The sequence below is a fragment of the Lepidochelys olivacea genome (assembly GCF_965140295.1).
Source record: "Lepidochelys olivacea isolate rLepOli2 genome assembly, chromosome: 4".
Taxonomy (NCBI): domain Eukaryota; kingdom Metazoa; phylum Chordata; order Testudines; family Cheloniidae; genus Lepidochelys; species Lepidochelys olivacea.
This window is the reverse complement of record NC_140414.1, coordinates 142,465,629-142,487,514: the sequence shown is the minus strand read 5'-3', so window position 1 is coordinate 142,487,514 and position 21,886 is coordinate 142,465,629. Positions and strand designations below refer to the sequence as shown.

The 21,886-nt window shown below is 44.4% G+C and overlaps 1 protein-coding gene across 1 annotated transcript in view; it reads left to right on the top strand.

Annotated features, from left to right (window-relative positions):
• The window catches only part of SLC4A11 (solute carrier family 4 member 11), a 160,570-nt gene that overhangs the window by 100,457 nt on the left and 38,227 nt on the right, over positions 1-21,886 (top strand). Inside the window, exons 9-13 of the mRNA XM_084626793.1 lie at positions 2,731-2,815; positions 17,106-17,231; positions 18,897-19,010; positions 20,095-20,227; positions 21,430-21,503. Coding sequence (XP_084482919.1) covers positions 2,731-2,815; positions 17,106-17,231; positions 18,897-19,010; positions 20,095-20,227; positions 21,430-21,503 — 532 coding nt within the window. The remainder of the gene's footprint in view (positions 1-2,730; positions 2,816-17,105; positions 17,232-18,896; positions 19,011-20,094; positions 20,228-21,429; positions 21,504-21,886) is intronic.

Here is a 21,886-nt window from a genome sequence, read left to right as displayed (position 1 = left end):
TCTCCAAGACTGCGGCTTCCACCCTGGCCCTTATGCGGCTCACTTGTGTGCAGCAATATCTGTCTCCCCCCCACACCCCCTGTGATGGCAGAGTGGCATAGGAAAGTTACCCTTAATGGGGCAAGAAACAAAGCAGCTCTGCCAAAGAACCTGCGGCAGCGGATTGCCCAGTATCTCCATGAGAGTTTTGTGGAGATCTCTGAGGCAGATTCCCGTGAAGTTAGGGAGTTAATCAACACCCTGCTCCGCTGCTCAGAGTAGGCACTTGGTGCTACGCGCACCATACAGACGCAAGCCTGCTTTCTGCAACCCTCCTGCCCACAACAACTCACTTCATTAGTTCCCAAAATCAAAGCCATTTACCAGGGCTAATCCCTGAAGGATTAATTAATCCCTGAAGGAGCAATCCTAGAGGTAGAAGGATGGAGTCGCAATCACAAAAGGAATAACTGGAGTTGAACAGTGTGTGTGGCGATGGTGTCTAAATGAAGTGTCCGCCTTGAGCCTTGACCAGGAAGAGGTCATTGGAGACCTTGGTGACAGCCAAGGGTAGGATGGAGAAACCAGACTGAAGAGGGTCTAGAATGGAATTAAAGGGGCAGCAGTTACAGATTGTGCTCAATGAGCTTGGAGATAATGGGGGGGGGGAAGAGGCAATAAATGGAGCGGGAGTGACTTTTTTTTTTTAATAATGAGAGAGACCAATTCATGTTTATGTTGTGAGGGGGCAGGAAACTTTGGGCGACCGAGAGGATAATGAGACGTGTGAGTTGAGGAGCCAGGGGAATTCAGAAGTCACTGTGTAGGGAGTGATGGCTTCTATCTAGTCTCCTTCTTGGCCATCCATGTGAAATCGCTGATACTGCTGTTATGACGGTATTAGAGACCAGAAGGGAAGCAAGAAGCTGATTTGAAGTTAGAAGTATAATTTTAGCTGAATAGAGATCTCAATATGGTTATGAAGAAGACAGGGATCTAGAGCCTTGATGGACAAGCAGGAAAGCGGGATTATGTCCAGCCCTGAACTTCTAGGCATGTAAGCAGGCTGGGCTTTTCTTCTCACGAAGGTTCTGGGTGGGTCTGAGAGCGAGGTCTACAGAAATGTACGTAGGCTGCCACCCCTGGAGAGGGAAGATCATCCGCAACAATAGAAGCTGATGGCTGACGCCAACTCCTTTTAACAAACCCTGTCCTAAACTTGTCCAATACACAGTTAATTAAAACCCAACGAAACCAGAACTTTAGTTTCCCCAATAAACTTTTTAAAAATAATAGTTTCATTTCCTTTGGGCAGCTGTTTTGTGTTCCATTGTCCACTATGACATTTTAGCCCACCAAATAGCCCAGTGATAACATTCATCATTCAGGTAATGTGGTGCTTCTGCTCATTTATTCCAAATTTTTCCTTAATTCACCACATGCATACTTTTTTTCCTTTTAATTTGTTCTTTCTATGCTGCCGCCACCACTCGCACCCAGACCAACCTCCATTCAGGTGCATGAGGGCTGCAAAGGGTGCAGTCACTTTCTCTTTCTCCCCTCCGGGTAACCATTCTGATGGTTGTTCCCCTGTGCTTGCTGCGGCAAGATGAGTAAACGTACTGCTCATTAAAGCAATTGTGATTCTCTGTCTGACCTGTGCCTTTGGGAATGTTTACTTTTAAAAATATTAACCTTTCACAATACAAACCTCTTCAACGCTCAGATGCTTCTATCAGAAGGTTTGGGGTTTTTCAGTTCACATTTCCCTAGTTGTTTAGACCACAAACAAGGTGCTAGAGTTCAAATCTCCAACACAAACAAGCAAGGGATCTTTAAAAGAAGGCTTAAAATAAAGTCCTGTGGACACGTCACAGTGGTACAGCTGTGCCAGCACCATGCCAAGAGAAAAAGGCAGTTGACCAAGTAGCCGAAGGCCAATGGGAAGAATAAAGACAAGTAAATACAAAGAAACTGATCCTAACATTTATTTTTTTAAAAAAAAACATGAGATTTTTTCAAAATAATAAATCCGTCTTATGATGGGGGTGGGTGGGGCTGAACTAATGATTTTTGAACGTTTGGGGTTCGCAATGCTGCTGTAGTCAAGTGTGACCTCTGTGTATCAGAAGCCATTTGTTTGATGCAAAAATAGTTTGGGTCCTTCAGAGTTACTGGCCTGGATCGTCTGGTTGGATGAAAACCTAGGGAAGCGGACTTTGTGGGAGGAAATCCCCCAGTCGCTTCTTTTGGAGACTCGCCACATCATCCCTTTTGGGTAGGAGTTTGTTTGGAAAAGGCTGTAGGGCCCACCCCAAACCTGCAAAATCCTGAGATCTACAGGAGGCTAGGTTGTCCGTTTGGAGGCTTGTGCCTTACTCGGCATTGGCTGTGGCCCCTGGGCTACGCCCCTAAACTTTGTCTCTCTTTCTCTCCCCTCACCTTGGTAACATGGCTCCATCAGAGCCTCCCTATTACCACAGCAGCCTCCAGAATCAATTTCCCCATCTGTGAAGTGGGATAAAACTAATTGTGTCTCACGGAAGGGGGAAGGGTTCCAGTGCTTTGGATTATGTAAATGGCTATAGATGTGCTAACTGTTTATCTTTATTATTATTACAAAGTCTGGATCTGAATGGCCCATTCAAAACAATTAGTTTTAAGTGCCTATCAGCACTGAATAAGGAGGTTAATCTTTTTAACAATACACAAGCCTTTAAACTGACACAACATTTCCTTCCTTTCTTTTAGTTGCATGAGTTTTTCAATGTTGGCAAGGGAATATTTGATGACATAGCACGAAGATTTCCAGTGTACGCTTTGGACTTCACTGACGGTATGTTGGCCAATGTTTATAGAAGCACTGGCCTGCTTTTAATTCTTGTGATATGATGTCCTGTTTACAATGTGAATTGAATATATTCTTTGATATCTCTATTGGCCCTTTTTATTTAAAAGAAAATCAGGATAGAAACCTATAAATAATTTCTGAGCTGACATGACAGATATTTAAGGACTTGAGAAACTTGCAACGTTCTCTACTTAATGAAGATGTTTAGTTTGATCCAAATTAATTCCCCATTAAATTGTACGTTGATGATTACATTGATTTATTGTTGGTATCTGCAAAGGGAACATGAATCAAAATTGATCATAAACTAATCAGTTTTAATTGGTACAATAAACTCCCCTTTTCCTGCTGTCTGTGTAAGCCCAACAACATCTCAGTTAACTCACACGATGAACTAAAAAAAAAATTAATCGCGATTAACAGAGATGTTGAGATGATGTTGGGGGTTGAGCACAGTTACTAACTGCAGTTATGGGAGCTTCAGCAAATGTCTTTTACGAACAATGTGGTCTCATTAAGATTCATAAGCAATACAGAGAAGCATAGGGTTATAGGCCAAACTAGTTGTTATACTAGGGTTTAACTACCTGGTTTTACGCACCTATTATTATAGTAGCATCAATCATAATTTGTAAATGGTCATGCAGTTGTGTCCAGTATAAATGGCACTAGTGTGACCACTGTTGGAATACTGTGTCTGGTTCTGGCGTCCGCAGTTCAAGAAGGACGTTGATTCATTGGAGAGGGTTCAGACAAGAGCCACGAGAATGATTAAAGGATTAGAAACCTGCCTTATAGTGGTAGACTCAAAGAGCTAAACCTTCTTTCTGTTAAGCTAAATAGATTAAGGGGTGACTTGGGGCTTGGCTATTCTTGCAAATTAGAGCGCATTAAAGCAGCCCCAGGCATCCTAACTCATGATGCGTCCACGCTGGCAAGGCACGTACAGCGCCCGGACTCCGCGGCTGGAGCACTCCTGGTAGTCCACCTCCATGAGAAGTATAACGCTTGATGCACCCCGGTTGGAGCGCCGCAGCACCAGTATGGACGCCCTGGTCTATTGATGCGCTCTGATTGGCCTCTAGAAGTGTCCCACAATGCCTGTTCTAGCCACTCTGGTCATCACTTTGAACTCTACTGCCCTGCCCTCAGGTGGCCAACCGTCCCACCCTTTAAATTCTCTGGGAATTTTGAAAATCCCTTCCTGTTTGCTCAGCGAGGCGTGGAGTGCTGTCATCGAATCTTTCCAGGTGACCATGCCTCCACACGCCAGGCGAGTCCCAGTATGGAGCAATGGCGAGGTGCTAGACCTCATCAGTGTTTGGGGGGAGGAAGCTGTCCTGTCCCAGCTGCGCTCCAGCCATAGGAATTACGATACCTTCAGGCAGATATCCAGGACATGATGGAAAGGAGCCATGACCAGGACACACTGCAGTACAGGATTAAAGTGAAGGAGCTGCGGAATGCCTACTGCAAAGCCCGCGAGGCAAACCGCCGCTCTGGTGCTGCTCCTACGACCTGCCTTTTCTACAAAGAGCTGGATGCAAAACTTGGGGATGACCCCACCTCCACTCCGAAGACCACCATGGACACTTCAGAGCCCAGTTCAACAAGGCAGGTGAAGGAGGAAAGCAGGAGCAAGGGTGCTCCGATGGAGGAAGACACCCCGGAATTCCTAGATGCATGCAGCCAGCAGCTGTTCTCAAGCCCAGAGGAAGGTAGCCAGTCTCAGTGGCCGGTGCTTGGGGAAGGACAAACACCAGAGGAGGTGCCCAGTAAGTGGCTTTTATTTTGAGAAGGAAGTTGTTTGGTGTGGGCTCTTGGGCAAGGAGGGTTAGGGCTGCATGCATGCTTAGATGTGGAATAGGGCATTGATGTGCTCTCTCACAATGCGGTAATTGGCCTCAGTGATCTCTTCAAAGGTCTCATGCAGAAGTGCTGTGCTCCTTGTCCCAGTCAGGCTAACATGTCCACGCCACTGTGCCGTGAGGGACAGGGGGACCATTGGTGCACATAGGCAAGCTGCATATGGGCCAGAGTGGAAGCTGCATTGTAGTAGAAGACCCTCCCTTGCTTCCCAGGTCATCTACAGCAGCAAGATATCTTACAGGACGAATTCCTGTGGAAAATGCGGGAACAATGTTCAGTATAGGGGCCCCTGCAGCTGTTGGCTCTCCCAAGGCACAGAACCCCTTGCCCCTGTGCTTACTCACCATTTTGGGGCTGCTGTGGGTTATGTGCATTCGCTTTGGGACGGGCAATTTCTGCTACTGTATAGACTGTGTTTGTCTACTTTAAGTATGGGGGAATCATTGCTCTGTCTGGTGTGAACAATGCTGCCTCTGTTAAAAGTCTTGCATTTTGGCTTTACAGATGCAGCATTGAGATCCCAGCCGTGCTTGTTATCACCGACCGAAAGACTCCAAAGAATTAGGAAGCGGCCATGTAGAAACAAAGAGGACATGCTGCATGAAGTAATGCAGCAGTCCCTTAATGAAAATCAAAAAGTGCAGGAATGGCGGGAGGGTGAAAGGAGAGTCCGCCAGCAGAATGCGGATCGCCGGCATCAAAGCACAGAGCGGCTGCTAAGCATTATGGAGCACGAAGCGGACTCGATACAGGCACTCGTAGCAATGCAGGCGGAGCACTTCCATGCCCGCCCCTGCCCCCCCGCAGCCCTTGTCCCAAAACTCTTTCCCTTGTGCCCCCATGTCACCTCCAACCCACCATCCCCAACATCTGGGTTCTTATCGCCACCAGCTGCCTCCAATACCTGTAGCTTCACCACCCAGCCCTGAAAACTACGACCCTTACCCCCTGCACTCAACCCCCATCACCATGCATTTTAGCCGGCCAGAAGTGCAGCACTCCAGACAAGAAGGCTCAGTATGATAAAAGGACATACGCAAATCTGTGACTGTACCATTCCCCACCCCACCCCCTTGCCCTTTCTGTTCCCCAGGCAGTTGTGTTTCTTTTCAATAAATGAATTTTCTTTTCAATAAATGGACTTTTTGGCTTTGAAAACATTCTTTATTATTGCATTAAGTAAAATATACCTTAGCCCAGGAAAGCAACAGGCACTGCAAGTCAGTGTAGCAAACACAGATTCCTACTAACATTGGAACCACTGCACTTCACTCCCATGCAGGGCACCAGACATTACTGGTGGATTTCAGCCTTAAATTGCTCCCTCAAGGCATCCCTAATCCTTGCAGCCCCGCACTGGGCTCCTCTAATAGCCCTGCTCTCTGGCTGTTCAAATTCAGCCTCCAGGTGTTGAACCTCCAAGATCCATGCCTCAGTGAATCTTTCACCCTTCCCTTCACAAATGTTATGGAGGGTACAGCATGTGAATATAACCGTGGGGATGTTGTCATCGGCCAGGTCCAGCTTCCCATACAGACAGCGCCAGCAGCCCTTTAAACAGCCAAAAGCACACTCGCAGTCATTCCGTACCGACTCAGCCTGTTGTTGAACTGCTTCTTGCTGCTGTTAAGGCTCCCTGTGTAGGGTTTCATGAGCCACGGCATTAAAGGGTAAGCGGGATCTCCAAGGACCACAGTGGGCATTTTGACTTCCCCTATGGTGATCTTCTGGTCTGGGAGAAAGGCCCGGCTTGCAGCTTCCTGAACAGGCCTGTGTTCCGAAAGATGTGTGTGTCATGCACCTTTCCGGACCAGCCTGCATTAATGTCAGTGAAACGCCCACGGTGATCCACAAGCACCTGGAGAATCATAGAGAAATACCCCTTCCGATTAACATACTCAGAGGCTACGTGGGTTGGTGTGAATTGGAGTATGCATCCCATCTATCGCCCCTCCACAGTTAGGGAAACCCATTTGTGCAAAGCCAGCCACAATGTCATGCACGTTACCCAGAGTCATGATGGTTCTGAGCAGGATGCGATTAATGGCCCTGCAAACTTGCATCAACGCGATTCCAACGGTCAACTTTCCCACTCCAAACTGGTTAGCGACTGATCGGCAGCTGTCTGGAGTTGCCAGCTTCCAGATTGCAATAGCCACCCGCTTCTCCACCATCAGGGCAGCTCTCAATCTCGTGTCCTAGCATTGCAGGGTGGGGACGAGCTCATCACACAATCCCCATGGAAGTGGCTTTTCTTATCCGAAATTTCTGCAGCCACTGCTCGTCATCGTAGACTTGCATGACAATGTGATCCCACCACTCAGTGCTTGTTTCCTGAGCCCAAAAGCGGTGTTCCACGGTGGTGAGCATGTCCATGAATACCACAAGCAATCTCATGTCCCATGCATTCCGCGAGTTGACATCGTCGGCGTCCTCACTGTCAGTTTGGAGCTTAAGGAGTAACTCGACTGCCATTCATGATGTGCTGGCGAGACCCATCAGCAGACTCCTCAGCACTTTGGGCTCCATTCCCACAGACTGAAAGGGAAGACAGAATGCGTAGTATAAAAAATGTTGAAAGATGGCGCCAAATGTGGATGGAAGCACAGGGATTGCTGGGATGCGAAGCGATGCATCTCAGGGCGTTGGGACAGGACCCAGAATGCCCCGCACCTCCCCCCTAGTTGGCTGGGTTGGCGATTGGAAAAATTAATTTTTCAAATATATTTGGCAATTTGTGAATGGCACAACCTGGTGGAGCCAGATTTTGCAACCACGGGGGCCGATGGGTCATTAGTGCTGGGCTGGAAGAGCAAGTCACCTGGCAGCAGCTGCTCCTGTCCCACAGGGCAGGGCCCAGCTCCCCATTGCAACCTGGCGCATGGGGTCGTAGCACCAGTCAGGTTTGACCCAGCCAGTCATGACAAAGGGGCAGCTAGGCCAAATGTGAGTCAGTGGCATTGGAACGTGGCACACCGTCTGTGTCACAGCGCCCCTGTGTGCCAGATCACAACACCCAGAGTGGTGAGCCAGGCAGTGGGGGCTCGCTCTCCAGCCCCATATGAACATTGGTGTCAGACCCTTTCTTTTGTCCATTTTGTAATATGCTTGAAAAGGCACCTAAAGGTGGGGCTTTCAGCCCGCAGCCCTCCTGTTAGCTCCCACCACTGAGGGCAAGGAACTTTTTGCCTTCTGCACTGCCATTCTGCTGGGCTGAGTGAAATGGGTCTAGTTTCCTTTATCCTTCATGTGCTCTATACCCAATTGTGCTTGAGTGCTGAAGGTGTATCCAGGCAGGCTGTGACTGTCAGAACTGTTCAGCAGCAGCTAAATGTTTACAAGATGGTATAAAGACAGAGTTTCAGTCTTTCCTAGATTGTCCCCACTTAGAGCTAGATATTCAGAGTGTATCGTATGAGCCAATTGTGGGCAAAGACATGCAGAGAAAATTATTTTCAGAAGTGGAATTCAAGTGCCTAGTGCAGCTACAAAAAAGTCATTTCTTTGCATATGCATTTTTGTGTTTGTCTGGTGGCCGGGGAGATACTTTATCAGAGTTTCAGAGTAGCAGCCGTGTTAGCCTGTATTCGCAAAAAGAAAAGGAGTACTTGTGGCACCTTAAAGACTAACCAATTTATTTGAGCATTCGATGAAGTGAGCTGTAGCTTACTAGTACTCCTTTTCTTTTATCAGAGTTATGACCCCAGCTCTACCTGTGACTTGCTGTGTGACCATGGGCAAGTCACTCCATCTCTCTGTGCCTGTGAGGATTGTGAGGAGAAATTAACATTTGTAAAGCACATGGAGTCCCTTGGATGCAAAATGCTGGATGAGTAATATGCAATGTGTAGCTAACTACAATGATCCATGCCTTTGTCACCTCAAGACTGGACTATAGCTGCTCACTCTACCTAGGATGACTCAAGCTGCATCTGGGGCAGCACCCAGATGTTTGCAGGCAGGAACCCATCTTCCCAATGCGCTCCACTCTATGTTTACTGCAAATTGAAATCTGAATCCAATTCAAGATCCTTGTTCTCACATTAAGAACGTTGACTGGGCTCTGAACCCTGTTTTCCCAGAACCATCTCTCTCTCCTCCGCACTGTGCTACGCTGCTCTGTGACGTCCGCTGACAGATCCCAGGTTTCTTTTGTGTTGGGCAGAACAGAGAATTTTCAGTGAAAAACTCCTAGGATGGAACAGACTTTGGCAGCAGACCAAACTGAGCCCAGATCTCTCCCCTGCAGACCATGCTGCACATCACACCTCTTAAGTGAACTTTTCCTCAAAGCAGCCATGTAACAATGGTACCCAGCTCTAAAGGAATCTACCACTAGCCCCTATCACTGTGAAGAACTGGCCTAGTAGAAGGCAATAGAGCTGAGCCTTCAAGAGGTGATGCTTTATGTATTTTTTTGTGAGGGGCACAGAGACTACAACAGGGAGTGCTGTACAAATGCCTATAAATGAGAGTAATGCGGAGGGTGGAAATTCCATCTTGTGAAGGATTTCAAGATTTCAAAATCTGACGTTTTAAATTGGAATGAAATCTGAACTTTGAAATTCCGTGAAGAAATTTTTTTTTATTTTTTTAATAAATAAGAACACTTTTTGGTTTGATTTTTACTTTATTTTATATTATACAAAATATTAAAAAAATGGAAATGGAAAGTCATTTTTAAAAAAAAGAAACATTTTGTTCCGATTTTCTGTATCGGGGTGGCCAACCTGTGGCTCCGGAGCCGCATGCGGCTCTTCAGAGATTAATTTGCGGCTCCTGGCACAGGCACGGACTCCGAGGCTGGAGCCACAGACGCCAACTTTCCAAAGTGCTGTGGGGTGCTCACTGCTCAACCCCCTGCTCTGCCCCAGGTCCTGCCACCACTCCACCCCTTCCCCCAAGGCTCCTGCCCCTTCCCCCGAGCATGCAATGCCCTCGCTCCTCCCCCCTCCCCACCAGAGCCTCCTGCGCACTGCAAAACAGCTGATTGCAGTGGGAGGGAGGGGGAGGTGCTGATTGGCGGGGCTGCCGGTGGGCGGGAGGCACTGGGGGCTGGAGGGGGTAGCAGATGGGGGGCTGCTGACATATTACTGTGGCTCCTTGGCAATGTTCGTTGGGAAATTCTGGCTCCTTCTCAGCCTCAGGTTGGCCACCCCTGTTCTATATTGTCAGAATTTTTTTCCAAGTTTTTCTCCAAAACAGAAGTTCACTAAAATGACACAATTTTGCAAAAGCATTTTGATTTCAATGGAACTGTGTTTTCTGGCGAGCTGTACTGTAATGTATTTTTGTAGTTTGTGCTAAAAATCAGTGAAGAGCAGGAACACAATGAAAGAGGAGTAAGTATGTGTTTGATGAGTTTAGGCAAGGACCTTTTCTTATTTTGTGTTTGTGAAGTACCTTGCACATCACTAGCTCAAATAATCAGAGAAGTTTTGTATGAGTAGTGGTCAGAGCTGAAACTCAGTTCAATGATTCTCAGCACTGCATGTCAATATACTTAGCATTTATGAAATAACAGTAATGGTGACTGACGTCTGTACAGAATATAGATGGAGGGGCTGAAATTCTTGCAGCAGTCAAGAGTGCAGTGGTGTAATCCTTTAAGGATACGTGGGATGAAAAACAGATGAGAAACCGTGAGCATCTTCCACAAAGCACCAGGTCTGAAGGAGACCAAGGCCATGAAGTTTCTGGATCATCTCAAAGCAGCATGGTACTGCAAATGGGGTATTTGAATTATCCAAACTAAGAAACAGCCATGCATGCCTCATCAGAGGTTCACGTGACAGCAAAGGCATTGTTTTTTATTGAAGTGGAGTGTGCAGTCTGAGCAGAAGACACAGTAGCAATGTATGAGCAGGCCAACAAGACCAGCCGTTAAATTGTCTTCGGAATGTCATGAAAGGGGGGATTTTGCTGTCCTAGTGGCTTTGTCCTCAAGTGAAGATAAGGGATCTGCTAGTGCTAGCTAAAGAAGAGTGCTTTAGTGCATAAGAGGCTTGTGTTTTTGCAGCAGAAAGACTAGGGGTGAAATCCTAGCACCTTTGATGTCAATGGAACCAGGATGTCACAACAGGATTCTAGGGGTGTGTATGATTTGTATAGAGATTGTATTTCTTGCCTGAAGCACTTGGGTTTGATACACTTGAATTATGCAAATGACTGGGACACTTGTAACTGTCCTTTAAAACTGGGGGTAAAATGAAATGCATGGTGAGCTATGAACTGTTGAGCTCCTGCAGTTTGGCTTGTGGGATTTTGCTTTGTTTCTATAAACTTTGGTCCAACAGCAGTTGTCTTTTAATAACTTTATTGAAATATTTGAGTTACTCTCCTTTTGATTTACCAGTATCATGTATAAAATTAATAAAATAATAGGGCCAAATTCAGGATTTTCCATTGCTGAACTTGTCCCTAAAAAATTCTGCAGATTTTAGTTAAAATTCCTGATGAAATCATACAGATTTTGGAAAAACTGCCTACATTTTCCCAAATAAATAAATAAATATCCCTGGTTTTTTTTTATCATACATAAGATTTACACATTCTCTGTATTCTTAAATGTTGTTTTTCCATTCCTTCAGTATGTTTTTTTAAATGTATAATGGTTTTTTTTGTGATTTGCTATTTTACTCTACCAGTGCAATACAAAGAGAGAACTTTGAAACAATTTAAAGATGTACACTGATGATTAGCTAAGTGCACTGAAGTAAGATACAGGTGTTCCTGGATTTTGTTGTCAGCAATAACACTGACCCTCTGTGTCCTTGTGATGATCACTTAGCATCTCATTGCTTCAGTTTCTCTGTCTCACCGGAGTTTGAGATTAATTATTGTTGACCCTATTCTGCCACCCTTACTCATGTTGAGTAGGACCTGGGAATGGGCAATAGGGGTTGGATCACTTGATGATTACCTGTTCTGTTCATTCCCTCTGAAGCACCTGGCATTGGCCACTGTCAGAAGACAGGATACTGGGCTAGATGGACCACTGGTCTGACCCAGTCTTATGTTATGACCTCACCATGCAAGTTTTTTGTAATTAAAATCAGTAGGATTGCCCTCATAGGCCTGGATCCTGCACAGCACTTAAGCATGCATGTAACTTTGCCCACGTGAACAATCCTATTGAAGGACTACAGACGTGAGCCGAATGATGCATGTGTTTGTGTTTTGCAGGATCAGGGCCATAGTGAGGTACAATAATACTCACCAGGAACAAGATGTTTATAAAGAACTTTAAAGGTAAAAAGCTTAGTTTAAGTGCTGTCATTAATCTGACTTGTTGGAAAAGGGTGTGTTTTGCAAACATGCAAAATGCCTTAACTGATCAGCACCTAAGCCTGCAAGTGCAATTTGAGCCCGCAGCTCGCCTTTGGTAAATACTCACGTGAACTTAAATAGGTGGCCACTCTCCTGATCTGTCTGTTTTGCTCTCTCACTTTAAATGCTTGATGGGTTTTGCCTTCCTAAAGCCCCATCTCTGGCTATGTTCAAGTGCCAAATTGTACAGACTCTCGGCATTTCCATACCCAGCTCGGGCCCTCTTGTTGAAAGTGAAGCCCATTAAAATAATATGGATGCGTGTGAATATACATCCTGCCAAGCGGACAGAAGTCGGCAGGAAATAATAAATAGCCAAAAGAAATACAAGATATTAAGTTGGTAGAATCCCCCTGAGCATTCTGTTTGTTTACACTCAGGTTCAGGAAACTGAATTTGAGAATTTTCCCTTTGCCCAAGAAAGAATCTGTTGAATATAGAGCATTCCAGCTTAAAGAACGTGTTCTCATAAGCAGCCTTCCTCTAAGGAGAAAAAAATTCTTCATTCTGGCCATCTGTGCTGTTCAAGAACACAAAGCAGACTCGCTTCTCCCTTTCACTTCTCTCTTTCGCTCTTCCCGCAAATTACTGTGAGATTACGTTATTCTTAATGGGGATGGATCTGAGAGGTAGATCAGAAAGCCGGGTCTACCCTGACAATTCATAATACAGTTCAAAAATATCTCTAATGTGGCACTGCAGTATGGCATGTGTATATGTTGCCCTTCTTTCGGAATGACTCTGAGGATGTCATCTGCCAAGTATTTTTTATAATTTAAACGTGACTGATGCTTTGTTTGCCTTGGGTTTAAAAGATGTGGCTTTGTCTGTGAAGCACATCCGTGTAATTGAACTTTTCAGCTGATTTTTATTCAACGGCTAATACACTTGCTTTACTAATAGCTATGCCCACACGTCTCCTTGCATGCCTCAAGTTTATTCAATAAATGTAAAATTAGTAGGTCTAAATGTGTCAGCCTCCGACTGAGTCCTTTTTATCAATTGTGTTATAAACATGAATATGAAAGTAAATTGAGGCCAACAGTACTCTAATCTGTGCATTCTCCAGAAAATTCTGTGTGTGTTTTTTTTTAAAGTCAGATACCAATTTTTATTTATTTATTTATTTATTAACTTTTACCTCAACACAGTTAACTGAACATTTTGGAAATTTATAGAGCGCAAAAAATAGAGCAATGGTACAAATAAACATTGTCCCCGGCAGTTTGAATTCATAGAGGTACCTCCGTTTTAAGTCACAGTTTCTCTAACAGTCAATCACTCAAATGTCACAGCTGGACTGCAAGCTGATTGTGCTGCAAACGTACACTGCCCAGTCAGAGGAAGGTGGTTTGTTTTTCCACTCGTTTTATTAGGCTGTTCCAAATGATATACTGTCATGATGCATCCTGCATTTTTTTCAGATGAAGTGGACTGGGTCAGTTTCTGGGCTGCAAATAAACCTGTTAGATCTCTCATCAGACATTGACTTAAAAGAAAAAACATCATTGTGATAAATATTTGAAGTTAAAAATGCTAATTTTACACATGGTATATTTGTATGTACAGAAAGAAACAGCAGCTCAATGAATTTGCAGCGTTGCTGTAGCTGTGTTGGTTCCAGGATATGAGGCCATGTCTATACATATAGCTGAAGACGCTCTATGCCGACGGGACAAGCTCTCCTGCCGACTTAGTACTGTGCGCAGGAGCTCTTATGCTGGTGTAATTTATGTCGCTTGGGGGTGGAATATTCACACTTCTGAGCGACATAAATTTTGCCGACATAGGCTGTAGTATAAACATGCCCTTTGAGACACAGGGTGGGTGAGGTAATGTATTCTGTTGGACCAACTGCTGTTGGTGAGAGAGACAAGCTTTTGAGCAACAAAGAGCTCTTCTTCAGGTCAGGGGTATGTAAACAGAGTGACACAGTTAAATACAAGGTGGAGCAGATTGTTTGGCGTAAGTAGTTAACAGCTGTTCTAATCTAAGGGGCCATTCAAGGTGAAGTGACCCATTAACACCCCTGCAGTCATAAGACAAAAAAGGGGGGCTTAGCGGGTTACCATTGTTGTAATAAGCCAAAAATCAAGTGTGTTTATTTTTAAGACCATGATTTTTAGTGTCTAGCAAAGTTATGAATTTAAACTCCCAGGCTTTGTCTTTTGAAGGTTTTATGTAGGTTTCCTTTGAGGACAAGGACCGAGAGGTCAGATACTGAGTGATTGCTTTGTGAAAAGTGTTCGCCCACAAGTGATATAGTGTTTTTGTCTTATCTTGTTTTGTGAGGAGAGTTCATTCAGTTCGTCCAATATAAGATATTACCTCACCCGCCGGGTCTCTTTAATATCCTGGGACCAACGCAGCAATACTGCATATAACCTTAACATGGGCATTCTTGTATTGTATCACTTGTTTCTGTAAAATTATCAAATCAGATAAACTGTTTTTCCCCTGTGTGTTAATGATTCAAGCCTATAACATTATCAGATTTCCGTTTGGGACAGTGTAGTTCCTGGTGGTTGTTTTTCCTATCAAAAGTATTATGAGCTGAGAAGACCATTGATTAGCATATTGAAACTAAGAGCTTGGCTACTCTTGTGAGTTAGAGCGCATTAAAGCAGCCCTGGGCGCCCTAGCTCACTACCTGTCCACACTAGCAAGGCATGTAGAGCGCTCCTGGTACTCCACCTTGGCGAGAAGATTAACGCTTGGTGTGCCTTGGCTGAAACGCCCGGGCCTCAGCGTGAACGAGGTGTTGCATTGCTGCACTCTGATCAGCCTCCAGAAACGTCCCATAATCCCCTTAAGTCAAGTGGCCACTCTTCTCATTGTTTTGGAATCGCTGCAGGAATGCAGATATGCCCTTTGAAAGCTCTGTTTCTGACATCGGGCTGCTTATCTGCTCCGAGACAGAGCAACCATTACTGTGGAATGCGCTATGTGTGTGTGAGAGAGAGGGGCTGCGGGGGGAGGTGTCTGCTGCTGTCTGAACTTACAAGATAGAATGCTGACATGCTCTCACCCCCCCGAAACCCCACTCTCTCTCCCCCACACACACAGAACACACTCCCTGTCACACTCCACCCCACCCACCCCTATTAGAAATGCACGTTGCAGCCACTTGCGTGCTGGGATAGCTACCACAATGCACTGCTCTCTGTGGCCCTTGCAAGAGCTGCGAATGTGGCCACGCCAGTGCGCTTGCAGCTCTCTGTGTGGACAGACTGCAGCGCTTTCCCTACTGCGCTCTACGAAGGCTTAACTCAAAGTGCTCTACATCTGCCAGTGTAGCCATGCCCTAACAAAGGACAAACTGCAAAATGTTCATAAGCTTGATTTTTAGTTAAGAACCCCTAACATGTGGCTGCGGCTTTGATCCTCGTCCAAACTGTCCAAACTTCTTGGGTCTGGAAAATTAGGCTGCAGGTCTAACAAAACCATGTTTTCCGTTGAGATTTCCAGTGTTTCCTGTTTCTGATGATGCTAGAATGCCTGTCTGCTAGAACAGGCTATCTGGTGGCATTTTTGGCATTTCCAATTCTGGTCTGTTTTTAAAAAGCTGCCCTAATTGTAAGCTCAACAGTAAAAAGTATGTGAAAGTTGACAAAATGTTACAATAACCTATAGCAAATGTGGATGGAAAAACCGGTCAAGTTGTTTTTCATAATGAATGTTGTAAACAAGTGCAAGAAAACCAGACAAAGAGACTAAATGAGTCCAAACAAAAAGGTCATGGTGATGCATTTCAAGGACTGTGTTAAGATCATGTTTGGTAAAACAAGAAGCCGTTGAACCAGAAATTAATGTACCAAAATGGGCTCGTCGGATATTGGGCCTAATTGGAGGACAAAATGATGAAGGGATGGGCTATTCCACCCATCACTCTCTTTTTGGGTCCTGAAAGAGAGTTATTTTGGGGAGGAAGTAAGGAAGAACAGACAGAGGCTACTGAAGCAAGCTTCATCATCATGGCTGCCAACCTCACCATTTCCTAGGAGCCCTGGACCTTCATCATCCTGATTCTGAGAAATGTCCTGACTAGACCGAGCCAGAGAGATGGATCCAGAAGACCTTGCCAACCCTACCAGTTACAGATGAATCCCAAACACCACCAGAGATCAAACAGGGTTGGACTTTAACAACAGCATCCACAACAATGGCTCCAGCCCATCTCAACTAATATCTTCTCTTTTCCCCACCAGGACAGTTATTACCATCTTTGATACCACCTGAGAGACTGTCACACAAGGTATTTTCCCCTGTAAAGACCCTTTCCAGGAAAAGGGGTAAAATAAAAGTCTTGCTCAATAATTTACATTTCAAATGCTTTAACTGGTGTCCCTTCTTTCTTTTTTTTTTTTAACAAAAGGTTAAATGGATTTTTAATGGTGTGTTGGCTTAGGTACTAAGCAGGCTGAGGGGCCTCTATACCGAACCCCAAACCATGTTTAATGTTGGATAGTGACTGGATTTATGTTAATATCTTTGGGCCATATAATTCATCCAAATTTAATACAGTAAGTCCCGGATGGGAGCGCAGAGGTGCACTAAAATGAAAAATAATTTACCCTTTTTTTTATTCAACCCTCCGAATAAACCTTTGGCTTGAGGTTTGGTTGTTACTTTATCCCAACTGGTTCAGCTTCCTTCACCTAAGTCACTTCCTTGGTCCCTAAGAAGTATCTGTAAATAATTTCTAAATGGGAACGTAATGAAAAATCAGATATAGTTTGTAAATAACAAACAAAAACCCCACCTCAACAGAAATGGAATTTTCCTTAAGAAAGGTAGGTTTTCAAGTTGAAACACTGAACATTCTTTCATACCTATGTTCACTACTTATGGGTTATCTGCCATCGCTTGCCTTTGTACTATAGCTGGGCATAAACCCCATCAGGAAATTGTATCTTTTAAATGGATGCAGACTACGTTTCCAGTTTTTCATTTTAGCCATTAAATTATTGTCCCCAATAACTAATGATCTGCATGACTGTCTTTTGAGCAATGTTTTAATGCCATAGAATCAACTGTGCTATTGATTATTAATACCGCTATTTTTGGTTTGTTTCAGGGATTATTGGGAATAACAAGGCCATAGGAAAATACATCACAACGATGATCTTTTTATATTTTGCCTGCCTCCTGCCATCCATTGCATTTGGTTCCCTAAATGATGAAAACACAAGAGGAGTTATTGGTGAGCTTCCCACTCTTTTTGGTTTAAAATCCTATCTCCATCTGTCAGTCAGGGTTGTTTTACGTCTGTTTGGGGGAAATAATGAAATAAGCGAGGTCTGGTGGAGGAGACGTCGGTAAGGACTTCTTTTCCAGTAACAATATGGACAGTTGTTCTCCCACCTTATTTCTTTTAATAGATTAGAAAAACGAATCTGTATCTATATACAAACTTTTCTGGTGTCCCTAGGTACATAGACAAGTACAGACCTATCATTGTGTTCTTGCTACCCGTGTTGCAATGACAGTAAAGGTAATCCTGTGCAAAGGGTTGTAAGTCCACGCTTATGTGTTTGTACAACACCTAACACAATGGGGCCCCGCTTCTGACTGGGGCTTTGGGGGACTATTGTAATACAAATAACTAGCCTGGTGGAAGACATTTGCTCACTCTTCTAGTTCACCCAACCTATCCCTGCTGTAGGCCTGATTGCTCTTTGCACTAAGGCCCCTTTACGTTGTGCTTGCAATTCAGCAGCAGCTTAGTGCAGATGAGAATCCAACCCTGTTTTGTGTACTACTTATGAATGAAAAATTGCTCTTTGCTTCACTTTCAAACAGTGGCTCTCAAACTATGAGGCATGCCTCCCAAGGGAGGTGCAGGAAAATGTGTCAAGGAAGGTGCAAGCTGTGCATTTGTTTGTTTTTTTTTTAAGCACTCCAGCTGTCAGCCCCGGGCAGCAGGGCTGGGACTGTCAGCCCCAGGAGGCTGGGGCTCATGCAGAAGGGCCATGCACACCGGGGAGGCGGGGGCAGGGATAAAGGGGACAACCGCTGCCTTGGGCTGACAGCTGGAACCCCACTACCCGGGTTCAGGCTCTCACCAGGAGGCAGTGGCGGGTCTCCAGCTGTCGGCCCCAGGGAGGCAGCAGCAGCAGTGAGGTTGGCAATGGGTCGTAAGTCTGCTGTGAAAAGTGATATTGACAAATGTCCCTTTTCACGTTGCAACCCTTACTTCTGTGCTGCCGCTGTGCACCCAGCCAGCAGCCATGACTCTCTGCTCTGCCTGTCCGGCAATGGGTGGGTGGGTGTGTAAGGGGGGGGGCGCAAACTATTACAGACACAAAGAAGGGGGGTGCAATCAAATAAGTTTGAGACCCACTGCTTTAAAAAAATTCCTCTACTCCCCATGTGAAAGGGCAATTCCCTGGGATCCCAAGTCTCTCTTTAGACTATTAATGTAAGTTTGGTTATGTACCATCAATTTGAATTCCCTAGTAATGATTGTGCCCTTTGTGTATTAACTGCTATCTGTGGGTAGTCCCTTGTTTGGAGTGTCTTGCTCTCGGTAAGTGCTGTTAGTGGCTAGCATTCATGACTTGGGTGGTTTACATTAGTGCAATAATAATCTAATTGATCGCTAACGGCATGTGTATGCTGCAATTAAACACCTGCAGCTGGCTTGTGTCAGCTGATTCGGGCTCACGGGGCTCAGGCTTAGGGACTGTTTAATTGTGTTTTATACCTTCAGGCTTGGGCTGGACACTGGACTCTGAGATCCTCCCTCCTCGTGGGGTCCAGAGCCAAGGCTCCTGCCTCAGGCAATTGCAGTGTAGCCATACCCTTAGTAGGAAGTGCATTTGTAAATAGTTGGGCTTAAAAAAACTTACTTTTTCATTATTTTTAGATGTGCAGAAGACAATTGTTGGCCAGTGTATCGGTGGACTTCTTTATGCTCTGTTTTCAGGGCAGCCACTAGTTGTACTCTTAACCACAGCTCCTTTAGCTTTGTACATCAATGGTAAGTTTACCAAAGTACAATGCGGATGGAAGAGAACATACTGCACTCAGAATCGGTGAGATAACACTCTGAGAGCCTTGCGTTGCTTAGAGCTGCGCTAGGTAAATCTATCCTAGGCCTACAACTACGCAAAGCTAAACTTTACAGACCTGCTTTCAGCCCTGGAAAAGGGATTTAGGGAGTGTTGTTTCACTGAGATTTCTAACAGAATAATTTTAAATGAAAAAAAGTATACAGCTTTTTTATGAGAATAAAATTGAATTTCCGTGGGATGTGTTTTTGTTCTCACTTGGGAATAAATATTTGTATGCATTGAGGATCAGGGACTGCAATATGCATCGTTAATATATAGTCCTGATCAGGTGTGACAAGTGGATTTTCAGCAATGGCTAGCCAGTGACGGTAGCCTTTTCTTAGCTGAAGGTACAGGGGAGTTGGCTCCACCAGTGTTTCCATTATAGGTCCAATAAGTCAAATTACAGTGGGGTGGTTTGGTGGCTTAGCTCTCCACTAGAGAGATACTTATTACTTGGCTACCTTCAGAAGAAACATTTGAACAGTCTCCCCCCCCCCCCGCCCCCATCCACCCAATTATCATTCTTTAAACATTGGTACTGACATTATGTTAACACTTTTTTGACGGGTCCTCTGTGTGTGCTATGCTACCAGTGGTCGTTAACAAGAACGAATGGAATGTTAAGATGTGCTGTATCAGATTTGGCTACATGGTACCTAGAAAATTCAACAGCAGCCAAAGGGTCAAGCTATGTAATGCAAGACCTCTCTCTCTTTCTCTTTCCTGTGAGCGTTAAACCTCCATTTAGATCTGGAACGGTCCGTAGTGTTGACAGATGGAATCAAAACTATTGCCCATTTATTGCCTTTGAACGAATTAGTGCTTTAGCCAAATACAATTCATTGGGCTCAGTACAAGGGTAACTGGATGAAATTTAATGGCCTGTGACATGCAGGTCAGACTTGATCTAATGGTCCCTTGTGACCTTAAACTCTATAAATCTGAGTGGTTTATCTATAATGTCTTAAAAACGTGAATCCACCACTGAATGTTTTACTGTTGTTGCAGTGATCCGAGGGATCTGTGATGACTACAGCTTGGATTTTAGTGCTTTTTACGCCTGGATTGGACTGTGGAACAGTTTTTTTCTTGTGCTGTATTCTCTCTTTAACTTCAGTCTTGTAATGAAGCTCTTTAAAAGGTACCTCTTGCGTTTTTCATAGAATCATAGAATATCAGGGTTGGAAGGGACCCCAGAAGGTCATCTAGTCCAACCCCCTGCTCAAAGCAGGACCAATTCCCAGTTAAATCATCCCAGCCAGGGCTTTGTCAAGCCTGACCTTAAAAACCTCTAAGGAAGGAGATTCTACCACCTCCCTAGGTAACGCATTCCAGTGTTTCACCACCCTCTTAGTGAAAAAGTTTTTCCTAATATCCAATCTAAACCTCCCCCACTGCAACTTGAGACCATTACTCCTCGTTCTGTCATCTGCTACCATTGAGAACAGTCTAGAGCCATCCTCTTTGGAACCTCCTTTCAGGTAGTTGAAAGCAGCTATCAAATCCCCCCTCATTCTTCTCTTCTGCAGGCTAAACAATCCCAGCTCCCTCATCCTCTCCTCATAACTCATGTGTTCCAGTCCCCTAATCATTTTTGTTGCCCTTCGCTGGACTCTCTCCAATTTATCCACATCCTTCTTGAAGTGTGGGGCCCAAAACTGGACACAGTACTCCAGATGAGGCCTCACCAATGTCGAATCCCACTTTCAAGGGAAGTCCCATTTTGATTATATTATTCAGCAAACAGAAAATCATATGTTCCAGAAATTCCTAAATGTGAACTTGCTATAAAATCTATGGGCTTGTCTACATGAACAATTAGTTCACAGCAAGTTGGGGTATGAACTGAACCGAGGCTACCCTGCCATGGACTAATTTTCCATGTGGACCTTGCTGATGTGCATTAACAGCTCATTAATGAGCTTTGATCTAGTCCTGTTTCAAAGAGGAGGAGATCAAAGCACATTAATGAACTGTTAATACACATCAGCAGGGTCTGCAGAGACCGTTAGTCTTCAGCAGGCTGGTGCACTGTAGATTGGTACCCCCACTTTCAGCAAACTAAATGTCATGTAAACAAGCGCTATGTTACAAAACTAGAATATTCTCAACTGAGAATATAGTTTTGGGTTTGGACATTATGTGCTCATTCAAGTTTTTAGTACTTCTGCTTGCAAGATGTTTTCAAGACTTGCTAGTTCTATCATCCAAATCAGTGTTTAACTAAAATCTGTACACTTTCCTCATAAAATAACAAGTATATTAATATATTGGGGGGTATTCAGACTTTGTGACTCTGACCATATTAATCCATGGGAGCTTTTTTTTTTTTTTTTTTTGTAGATCAACAGAAGAAATCATTGCACTTTTTATATCAATCACATTTGTGCTTGATGCACTCAAAGGGATTATTAAAGGTAAGCACTGAAAGAAGGTGGTGTGTTTCAGTTCTGATCCATGCTTAGTTTTGCTGTGGAAAGAAAATAACTAGGTTTCAACCATAAATTCCATTTCTTTTCAAGGCAAACCATCCTATAGAACTCCCAGCAAAATGTGATTTGCAGTATACACAGCATTCGTTGTCTATTAAGTATTCATGAAGGGTCTTCAGTTTTTCTAAAATGTGTTGATGGGAAGATGATTCATGACAAGGTTTTATTTTGGATATGTAGGCTGTATTATAGACACTCTTGTTTCAGCTGTTCTGTTAGGATCAGACACTCAAATCGAAAGGAGAAGGTGCAATTTAGTGACACTGTAGAAATTTTTGCTTCCTGCCACCCACGTACATTTTACTGAA